The sequence below is a fragment of the Diorhabda carinulata genome, chromosome 5 (genome assembly GCF_026250575.1).
Source record: "Diorhabda carinulata isolate Delta chromosome 5, icDioCari1.1, whole genome shotgun sequence".
Taxonomy (NCBI): domain Eukaryota; kingdom Metazoa; phylum Arthropoda; class Insecta; order Coleoptera; family Chrysomelidae; genus Diorhabda; species Diorhabda carinulata.
This window is the reverse complement of record NC_079464.1, coordinates 16,287,167-16,299,358: the sequence shown is the minus strand read 5'-3', so window position 1 is coordinate 16,299,358 and position 12,192 is coordinate 16,287,167. Positions and strand designations below refer to the sequence as shown.

Below are 12,192 nucleotides of genomic sequence, written 5' to 3'. Positions count from 1 at the left end.
CACTGTTCAAGATGCTTTAAATTGTCAATTATCTATCTGTAATTTATTAACAAATATATTTCTCTAGCCTCCGTCTATATCAAAACAACTAAACTTAATACACATCACTAGTTCTTTTCCATATATGGAGTTACCAGACTTGTTTTGTATATCATATATCTAAAGTACAGACGAAAATTATCATGTCCTGGATGACCTCAAGTCTTTGTAAATACAGGTTATAATACAGGAAAAAGTCCTTGGTTGTCGGATGTGGTGAATACGTTGATTGATCAACCATCAAGACACTAACTACAATTTGTAATTAACGATGTAACGACAATTAACGATGTGGAAAGATAGATGCAAATCATTCCAATCGAGTTCAAAGATTAAGTAAGGCTATAAAAGAAAAATGCTAGGAAAGCACCTAGTCAGGGATCCATAATAGCTTAGATAGACAGCCCCAAATGATTACCGGTTGTTTACGAAGCGCATGCAAAGAACAAAGTGGGGAGCGATCTTCGTTTTAAACATGGAATCGTTGGAAAAGCAGTGGTTTGCAGAGGTTGAACCATCTTTCTTTGGAGATGCAACAGAGATTATAGTATATCGATCAATCCTCGTATACCACTATATACCACATCACCATTACCGAAGAACATAAAAAAGGAAAATTTTCTTAATATTGGAAGCTGGAAGAAATGAAGGAAAATCAAAAATTATGCGTATAGCCGATAATCACTAGTCCCTGAAAAAGTATGTTCATGTTTCAAAAATAATATACAAGTAAAAGAATTCGTAGCTAGAAAAATATTATTAAGAAAATAATTGGTTAGATCAAGACCTCTGCTAAAGAGTTAACTAAGAAAGTTATATTCCATCAACTATTTATTCTCCTTTATATCTTAAAAATAATTTACTTACCCTTGGTATGTGATGAAGATTTATCTAAAGCTCTAGAAAAGTGTTCATCAACTACGGAGGCCGCATCGCCTTGGTAATGCGTAAAAACCACACAATTCGCAGAGACGTACTGAGCCCTAGAACTAGCAGCTTCCTGGGAGTCGTCGTCGTCCACACCTGGTTGTGGATCTGTAAAAGAAAAATTGATTTGTAATCACGAGTTACCATATAGAATAATCATCATCATCATCATCATCAAGCCTTCCAATCCTATGGGGATTGTGGCTATCACTTTTGGCGCTTAAAACCTTTTTTTTTGAGGTGGATTACTCCTCGTTTTCTAATTTTTATTTTCTTTATAGTTTGTCGTTTGTTTTGGATGTTTTTGTTATTATTTTACATTCTTTTCGGTTCCGGAATTTTGCTGAATTTTTCATTTCAATTGGTTTTCTTCTCATAATATTTTTTATAAGAACTTCAACATAAAAAAATTATTATTCCTGTTATGTTATGCATTAAATTAATTCCCCTTCCCCAAATCTCATCTAATACAGTCATTCTAACATCTAACATTCTAACTTTATCATTAATTATCATTAAATTATACAAAAAATTTGGCATCTATTAGTTTACTCATAAGACACAAACAATTAATAGAAGCCCTGGAACCAAAAAAACATTGACATAAATAATAACCAAACTCTTTTTCAACGTCTATTCAAAGGAAACCTTTACCAAAGCTCTTGAAAACTAAACCAACAGAATAAGGATAAGACGGCACTCACTTCTCGTCAAAAATATGCTACAAAATATGTTGAATAATGTCGTCAAAGTTAGTTAAATATAATCTGACACTTAATGTTAAGAAGACCAAATATATGATTGTTAACTAAACTGAATCGCCCAATGAACAGCTGCATATGGAAGTGACCTGGAGTCACTGTGACTGGAGTCACCCGGAGCTGTCAACATTTATACCTGGGTATAAGTGTTGACAGCTCCGTGGATTGCTGTTTAAAAATAAGGTTTAGAATCGAGAGAAGCCATGAATCGTTTGTGAGGATCAAGAAGCTGGGTGCGACATGAGCTTGGAACTGAGAACACTGATGCTCAGGTGCTATGTATTACCAGTCCTCTTATATGGTGTAGAAACCTAGACCCTCAACGTATATGAGAGCGAGAAGGCTTCGAGATGTGGACCTACCGAAGTAAACAGATAATAATATGGACAGATCATGTTACCAATTTAGATATTCTGAGAAGAATGGGAATGGACGTAGATGAAGAAGAAAACAATATTTTGATGACATCTTGAGATATCCAAAAATAACTTATAATTCAGAAAAAAATTGTATGAACCAGTTCTAATTGAAAGAGAGGAATATCTTGGCCTAGGTACATGCCAAAATCGTTTATCTTCATACCATCTAACTTATTTAGGGCCACAATTTCCAAATCTAAAATAGCTATGATGATAGCCAGTGTCCGAAATGAAAATAGAAGATGAAGAAGAAGCCTCAGAAATCAGAAATCTAAAGCAGTTAGATCAGGTAGTTATGCAGGCCATTGCAAACCGATAAAACGACACATGTCATTCAATTTCAATCCGTCTATTTGAGGGGATGGAAAGTTGTTGACTATTGGCTCTTTCAGAGTAGTAGTAGCTCTATGATGGTTAGGTTAGTACCATAAAGTAATTTTGACCAGTTGTAATAGCTCTTTTAAGAAAATTTTAAGTGCCTCATCAATGACGATTTTGCTTATCTACTATCTATCTAGTTATTTCAATGAGCCCTAAGTTCATTTTTAGCAAAAAATTCATTTTCTTCCTTGTAGCTGAGATTCAGGATAGCTTCAGCGTAAGTTACACGTATGTCAACAGCTGACGGATTATATACACTTGATGAAGAACCATATTCAAGATTTTCACCAAAATTTTCTATAATGACCATAGATTGATGCTGAATGGTGTGGTACGTCAACTGAATAATAGTCTACGACACTTTTGGGGTCAGCCGTGGTTATCTCACCAGATCGGCTCCCTCGGGGTCACCCAGACCTGGCAACATCTCATGTTAGTACATTCTTTTCAAGGTGAACTATGAAAGATGTAGTTTCCCCCAATTGATGTCGAACGCCAGGAATTATTACAGAAAAATGGAAACAATTATCTCGCGTTCTTGAAAATAATAAGACAATGTTTACCTTATTCAGCTTGTTCATGATCTTTACCTTCAACTGAATATCTTCAATGATCATATTTCCGCCCATGAACCTCTGTTCTTCAATCACCTGTAGACCTCCGAGGAGTGGCTTTCATTGGCCCCTATTCAAACTACTTATACAGAGGTCGGCCAAGTCAAATTTGCAGTTTCAAAATGAATTTATTTGAAGAAATTAATTAGAAAAGGTACTCCAAAAAGTACTGTAAGTGATCAAATTGATGCTCATTTTGATCAATGAATTTACGGCAACTTCTCTCAACAGAGAGGCATATCTGGTGAAGCATGTCAAGCTGTCCGCGAAGGGTTAAAAATTCTTCTTCAATAATACTTCTTCCATTGCAGTTCGTAGTTCGGGAAAGGTACGTGATCCTCTTGCAAAAACGCGATCCTTGAAGCCCCACAGAAACAAATCACACAGTGTCAGGTCACATGACCGCCTTGGCTAATCAACGAATCCTCATCTGCCTATCCATTCTCCAAAATGAACATTAAGGTATTTCCGACCAGTGAGACAAAGATCTATCCTGCACGAAATGATGGATCGTTGTCTATTTACCCACTTAAATTTTCGATCACTGGATCCTCAGAAAAGTACGGACCCACGAGACCTCCCGCATGGATATCTACCGATTTTTCAAGAGTATTGGCCGTTAAGGTTGAATTGGTTGGTGATGATCGACACCACTTAGTTAGTGCTACGATATAATCTAAAACATTGTCCATTTTCTTATGAGTGTATTCTTATAATTTGAAAAAATTGAGTTAAATAATTCTCTTGTATGATATATATAGTTTATAATTAGAAATTAGATGACAAATGGTTAAAATTATAATTAATTTATAATTGTTTATCTTAAGCAGGCAATTCCTGATTACATCTTTGTATTTCGGACAGATTCGTCAGATAAACGCATTCCACATCCTTAATTAGTTAAAGAGAAGTATGCAGAACAAAAAACTTGCCCAAAATATTCAATTCAACCTTGATCAGCACTGTCGCATTCAAGAACAGTGCGCGCCGCTACTTTTTGTTGAAAAAATTTAACTTTTAATATTCTACTCCACCATTCAAGTGTTTCTCGGTAACCTGTTTTGTTATTAACATTAATTGTAACTAGAAATAATGGAAGAGAATTAGCCACAGAATTGTTTGAATGATTCTATCTAAATATTAACATTAAACATTAAGAAAGTTCACCAGTAAGACAAGATTTCAAGTTCAATAACTACTTGTAGTAAACTTAGTATTTGTTTTGTGGATAAATTTATTGCATCCGAAAAGAAACAATTGTAATATTATTATCAGTATAAGTTGATGAAATGATGGGCCAAGATAGGCCAGATAACTATGATTATTCTCTATTCAAGCTCAAAATGGGGTTAAACCCCCGAATTCTTAAATGCAGCTCCGATTTTACTGAAAATTTAGAATTAAGCTCATCTTACCCTTCATATCAAGATCTACATGGTCACAGGGTGTAAAAATGGTTTTTAAGGGGTGAAAACCATCACTTATCGGAAAAAACCAATATTATAGTTTTTACTACTTTTTATCAATTCAAATATTTTTCGTTAATGCAGCATAAATACTTTAACATATTGTATAATAGAAAATTTATATATATTGAAGTACTCTCAGGACAAACGTAATAAAAACCTAATTATTAAGAAAATAAAAGTGAATTATTGTTTATTAAGAACAAATTGTATCTTATTCTAAAATCTAAATAAAGAAACAAAATTGAACTTACATCTAGATAATTTGTTTATACAACCTATATGATTTTTGCCATTGTTTGTCTTTTAATAATTTATTTATGTTTGGCGACAAATCCAACGCGACGTTGACAGTAACAACAAGTCACAAATAGGTTGCTCAGTTAAGGACGTGCTGTATTTTTTTTTAGATAATTAAGATCTGAAAAAACCTTTTTGCATACATGTTGATCCAAAACTACTTAAAAACTGTAACGCCACGTCAGTTATTGCTGGAAATTCTCCTTTTGGTACCAATTTCCAGAAATCTGCAGAATCTTCTGAAGAATTTTGTGCTTTCGAAAACAATTTGCTAGCAAAAAGGTTTTTCAACATATCATGATTTTGTAGATCAACAAGTTCTAATTGAATATTGGCAGGATAAGTAACTATTTTAGTCAAACTTATTATGAAAGGATTTATAAAAATTTGTACATTTTGTTTTTCACTCTCGAAATTTTGCTTTGAATCCGCTTATCAAATTAAACATAGTTGGAAGCCAACACTCTTTACCCTGTAATTTGATATTCAAAATATTGAGATAATTCGTAATGTCAACAAGAAATGCAAGATCACTCAACCAGGATGTATTCTTCAGTAAATCAACTTCGAATGGTAAATCCCCTTTCTGCTCTAAAAATTGGGACACCTGTTCTCGCAAATTAAAGAAATGTTTCAACATACTGCCCTTTGTAAGCCATTGCACAGCACAATACAGTTGTAACTCTCCATATTCTCTGATTTCTTCTTCAAATAATAGCCTGACTTGACGTTTGTTAAGAGCTTTTGCACGTATGTAATTTATGCACCCTACTACTGGATCCATAATGTTCGCCGCGGGATTTTTGAATTTGGTGCGTATTTTTACACCAAACTTGCGCGGGCCACTTGAAATTCCTTCTGGGTTGAGCAGCCTGGCTCTAATATATTTTCGAGATTTCAAATACAGATGTATTCGTGATCTGGGAATTAATTAGTTAAGAATTGCGGTGTCTTAACATATTTATACAGAAATTGTAAACTAAAAGTAAAAAGTAGGTGATTTTATCCCTTTCATACAATAATTTCGACCCTCATATTTAATTCACTACAATCGTTACCTTTTCTTGACAATGAATTTATTAGAAACGAATATAGGTTTGACGTTTGGCTACTTATTTTGTTACTTTTTTTTTCATAATTAACTGTGACTTAATTGCTAGAAAAATCTTCTAGCTGCTGCAGTCCTCTCGTTAATCGGTTGTTTCATCTTGTGTTAATGCCATTTTAAGATCAGGTAAGGTCAATGGAATGTTGAATATTCATATTCTGTCCCAAATGATATTCACGTTGTTTGTTATTCCATGAAAAATATAACTTCCTCAGTAAACAAATAGTGAAAATTGTTTTAACCATAGAACAAAATGAATTGTTTCTTTCTTCCAATGTATGAATGTCAGTAGAAAATTGTCAATACCAGTCGTCTCAGTGCAAAGATTGTAATTGTTAAGGCCGCTTGACATAGTGCAAGACAACTTGCAAGAAATTGCCTGCAATTTTTCCAAAAGTCAAAATATTTAATAGAATAATATTTCACGTCGTTTGACATTATGTCAGTTTCTTAACACTGGATTATAGCTGCCCCTAATAAAAATTCTATAAGTAAATTAAGCAAATCCTCAACCTCGCACATCAATCAACATTTTCTTGTCATTTTAAAAATGAAAATAACAAAGCTAAGTGGAATAAACAAGAAAAAAGTGGTCAGTGAATAACTGGTCTCGTTTTTGGAGCCCGATGGACAGGTTTATTGTTACGCTAAAAGCTATTAGAATTCTCTATAGAATTTCAACATACACGCAATAACAATTATTACGAATCAATAATTTTGCAAGTGCGAGATATTGCATAAAACGATCAGCTGATCTTCATCTGCGTATCTGATCAAGAAATATTGCGTCTTACATTGCATTGCACGTTGTAATGCATCATGTCAAGCGGCCTTTACGAAGATGGTCCCAGAAGTACTTGCCGTGACTGAGATGGCGGTAGTTTCTTATAAAATACAACTGTATTAGAAAACACAATCCATTGAGCATATGTTTCAAGTTTGAAGACGCCACGTTGTTTATTATTTGATTGACAGCGATCAATAATGAACGTTTTCCGTGAATTTGTAAACACTAATATAAGAATTGAACAAGATTCTACTCTGGATGAGACTGCTTCTTCGTTATGAACCGTAAAATATTAGGTAGTAGAAGACCAGCATTGCAGTGGTCAATCAAACGAGGTGACGGCTCTAAAAATGTTGGGAAAAATCCAGAGGGATTGGATGATCGTCGACTGGAAGTGCGCATCATGAAGTTATTTCTATATAGTGTTTGGCAATGTTTAACAGAATTTTTGCACCGTTTCATAAATAAGGATGAATTGTTGTTCATTACTTCACACCCAATACAAAAGAAAAATCAAAACAATGAAGTGAGAAGAGAAAATTGTCTCCAAAGAAAGCAAAAAGAAGAACGTGTTGTTTCTTCAAGACCTAACCAGCTCACACATCCGTTATTGCAATGAGAAAAATTAACGAATTAAAGTTTAAATTGCTACCTCATACACTAAAAAAAATGACTTCGTGGTCAAAGATATTCCAATAATGAAGAGGTGAGGTCGGTAAATAAAGACTATTTTGAGCAGCTTGAGCAATTCTTATTATAACATCGCTGTGAAAAGTATATGTATCTAAAATGAAATTACGTTCAAAAATAAATATATTTTTTCTGAAATTGTTCTATTTTCTTCATTGGACTAGGTATTTCTCGTACCTTATGTTTTTCAGTATAATAAGCAGAACCGTTGAATTATTTTATACGGTTTATAAGCGAAAATTTCTCAAAATACTAGCACGGATTTATTCATCTAGAAAGAGCCTCTTCAAGTTTAAACTTTCCTTTTCAATTACTAAGTATTATCAATTACTTAATTTTTTTGGTTATTTGAGTGCTTATGCTATATCTAAGTCATCCTGTATGCCGCGGAGTCGAAGAAACTTGAAATTTGACGCACCTCATAACTTAGTCGACTTTATTATCTTGAATCGTTTTAATCAAGATTCGTTCAACTCATGATCTTCAAGTTGCAACGATGTTGCTATCAAAACTGATGTATATCTAACGATATATTTTTAACTCAATGACTACTTTTTATTGCCGATACTCTTTTTTTTTGTTTTTTTGTAATTTATTTTTGTTTTTGCTTATTTATAATCTGATGGAAAGAGTGTATTGACTTCAGAATAAATATTATACCGCTTTGAAATTAATTTAAATGTTATAAGTTGTTCAATTCTCTCTAAACTTATTATTAAATAAACGTATTCTCTTCAATAACATTTTCATATAAATATAACAATAAATAGTGTGTTTATAAAGTAACGTATGTTCCGATTATTATTGGGTTTACAGAGTCATCTGAATATGTCATTTAGAAATCAGCACACTTACTCCACAATGTTTCATTAACTTATATTTTTAAATGGTGCAGGTTTTCACAATCAGAAAAACATGAAACGTGAAAATGACCGCCAACCAAATAGAAGTTCACTAACTAATAATAATTTCTATCGTTCTGAAACGTATTTTATGAAATAGGATGCGTCCTATTGTTCTCTTTTTCTTCGATTAATCAGATATGTGCGTGAAAATGAGAATTGACTAATAATTCTGTATTGGGTTGAAAAAAAAATTGAAGTTTCCAATTGATTTTGTTTTAGTCCAGCCTATCGCCACATGCAAGCAGTATTTATATTGAAAATAGAGAGAAATGCTCTATTGTCCAAAAATTGTTACAATTTGTGGACAAAAGCTTGTGAAAACTAGAAAACAAACATAAAAATAAGTGAATAAAGATTCAAATAAAATGAAATTTTAATATACAAGGTCTGGCTATTAAATAACGAGGCTGGTTTCGAAAAAAGAGTTTTATTATAAAAATTATTCTACATTCGAATGCTCCTCTTCAATATACTCTCATACCCCGCCACATACCTTTCCGCCAAGTTTTTTCCACCGATCGAAGCAGTGCTGGAAATCTTCTTTGGTGAGTGCCTTTAGGAGATCTGCCGTTTTTTTTTGCATTACCGCTTCCATTAACTTAAATCGGGTGCCTTTCAAAGCAGATATTTTTCTAACCTTTCAAGGAAATCTGAATAGATCCGTTGACGCAAGAGCTTTTGGTCAGGAGTCAGATTTTTTAGCACAAACTTCGCACAGACTTTTGTCATGTGTAATTCCTCGTGTAAAATTTCTCTAATCGTTTCTTTATTGGCGTTTACAGCCTCGGCAATCATGAGGATGCTCATTCGACGATCTGCACACACAATTTGGTTCATTTTAGTCACTTTTTTCGGATTTGAAACAGTCACAAGGCGACCTAGACGCGGTTATCTTCAGTGCTCTCTCGGCTTTCACTAAAGTGCTTACACCACTTAAAAACACTCTTACGAAATAGAGAATTGTCCCTATAGGCCTCTTGCAACAATTTATAACACTTAGTCGAAGTTTTTTTCAATTTAACACGAATTTGAGATTGATACTTTGCTCCTGCATGAGAATAAAACACGTTCGCTTCAAACCGCTACTGCACAAATACAATGATAGTGACGCAAACGTGTTTTGAGACGTGCGTAGATATGATACCCAACGCACTACTCGTTTTTTATTCCACCCGTCTAGGGCGCCCTCTAGGCGCGTAGTCTCCTTATTTAACAACCAGATCTCGTGCAGAAAAATACCACAATGAGTAACTAAATTATGAGTAATAGTAATAGGTAATAATTAAAATAGTCAATAGCAAAAATTAAACCAGTATGCAGCATGCCCGGAATTAAATATTATTATTAGAATAGTCGTTTACAGAGTAGGCAGTTTCCAGTAAATATGCCCTCAAATTATTGCAGAATGCGAAATTTGATTTCAATTGGCAAGTGATTGTGCATTTTTTGCATTGAAAAATATTGAGCCTTTATTTAATTCTGATTGTAGAGTAGTGGATAACCGTGCAACGATCTGAAATTAGAGAAGCATGATTACGCATTGAGCAAATGGATTCAAAGATTAATAACGAAGAAAAATTCAGAATTTTTATTCTTTTAAAGAAATCCCTGCAGTGACCTCTGCTGTCTAGTCCGAGTAAATAGCTAACATACATTTATAATTCTATAAGTACTATATGCAAGTTGATTGATTGTTATATAGTATGAGTATGTTTGGAACTGATATCCAGCGACATCATTACTGTCTGTCTTTTTTGTGATAATTATTTTGTATGTGGATCTAGAAACCAATTTAACTAACTTTAAAGTAAGTCCAATGGTTTAGTTTTTTTAAAATTTTTTTTTCACTGCTAGCTTAGTAGGGAGGTTTTCAAGTCTGTTCAAGTGACGTTCACTAAAAGCACTTATTTCTTATTTGACAGAATTCACTTGAAGTTCTTTCCAGAGTTCATTGTTGGGTATGAACCACGCTGCATTGGTGATGTACGTAATACTTTGGACGGGAACCTCTTTATAATATCGAGTTGAGATTTGGCTGCTCCCTTCCATAACTAGACCCCATAGGTCCATATTGTCTTGAAGGCGACTTTGTAAACTGATTTATTTTGCAACAATAATTGGGATTTACGTCCTAGTTACCAGAAGTATTTGTTGAATTTAATTCCTAGCTGTTTTCTTTTAGTAAGGATATGTATTTTCCAGGACATTACTTTGTCTAGATGGATGTCAAGGTACTCTACACTATCTATTTACTGTAGGTATAGATCTGGTTTGCCAATATTGCTTTATGGTCGGCTAGTTATATTTCTACTTGTCTGAAGAATGGGGCACTTCCGAATTTACTGGAAAAATTTTACTTGCTTCTCGTCTATTTTTTAATATAAGATATGTTTCTTGAAAATGTGAATCAAATATGAGATATATTGTATCTGGAAATTGTTTCTTGAGTTTAAAAAGTAATCCTAGGTACCAAACCTTATCAGCACACATCTATGAAGGCTGCTACACAATAGCTTTGCCTTCGAAAGCATCATTCATAGTGTCCATTTCCCTATGCCACATGTTCGATGGTACTATGTTGTCTAAATCCAAATTGGTGGATTGGTAACATGTTATTTGTTTCAGTTATTAACATCATCCTCGTTAGTTTTTTTTCTCAATATAAAAAGAGGCTGATAAGTCATGATATTAGTAGGAGGTTGTCTTGGTTTAGAGATGAGAGCAATCTGAGAAACTTTCCTTTGGTAGGGAAATATCCTGAACGTAGGGTTGCATTAAAGATAATAGTTAGCAAGACTGTACCTTTCCTATGAAGATCTTTGACTAGTTTTTCTGTCATGAGGTTATAAGTTGGGGCTGTATTAGAGTGAAGCTTGCTTCTAATCATATCGTATTTACTTCTTTCACCGTAAAGAGTTTAGATAGTGGTGACATCTGGTATGAGGACTTTGTTCCTTGCTTTATTTTCACTTCTTTTGTTTGACTGATTGTGATGAAAATTGTCCCGCCCTGGATACTTCTTAATATAAAAAATTATGAACCGTCCCAACACTAAATTCCCTTTCTGGAAATTGAATTGACTGATTAGATTAGAGTAAAATATCTTCAATGCATTTGTAAGTTTCTCGATATCACTATCCCTAATCGTTGTAATAGAAGAAGAAAAAGAAGAGCAATCTGATAGCGAGCAAGATACTCATATTTCACATTTCTAGTTTGGTTTTTATGAAGTTATTTAAAAATCATCAGCTAGATAGCAATTATTTCTACGGAAAAGTAGTCTTATTTATTAGAAAATATTTGTTCTCAGTCAGAGTGAGAAAAATACCTATGTGGATATGATTGATATTGATACTGGATAGGTATATTGAAAATTACCTTCGGTACTACTCCTCCCATGTAAACTACAGTCTTCTTCTTTCCCAGGCCTAAGTGGACTAGTAGGTGAACCGCCCCCCGCCGAACTAACAGATCCTCCCGAACTATGCGCAGATCCCTGTAGGTAAAGGGGATGCGCTCCACCTGTCCCCGATACTCCACTATGTCCCGCAGTACTATCGAGACTACCGGGAACGGTGAGACCGCCACCACCGAGTGAAGAAGCACTTCCGTTACTCGAACTCGCCACCGCCGCAGCTTGGGATAAGGAGTGGGCGTCTTGGAGGCGTTGAACGTTGAACTGAAACAAATAATATTGATAAAATTACGGTTTTGAGAATACACAGGGAAACTTCTACTGGCCCCAAATTAACCCCACACTACCAAGATATCCGTATAAGTACGATTTGCCATAGA

General features: G+C 34.2%; 1 protein-coding gene across 2 annotated transcripts in view; it reads right to left on the bottom strand.

The window, feature by feature from the left end:
* Nucleotides 1-12,192, bottom strand: part of LOC130893684 (protein vestigial) — a 79,342-nt gene that overhangs the window by 22,215 nt on the left and 44,935 nt on the right. For both annotated transcript variants that reach the window (XM_057799980.1, XM_057799978.1), the window contains exons 2-3: nucleotides 11,776-12,076; nucleotides 907-1,074 (exon numbers count right to left, since the gene is read on the bottom strand). In XM_057799980.1, coding sequence (XP_057655963.1) covers nucleotides 907-1,074; nucleotides 11,776-12,076 — 469 coding nt within the window. The remainder of the gene's footprint in view (nucleotides 1-906; nucleotides 1,075-11,775; nucleotides 12,077-12,192) is intronic.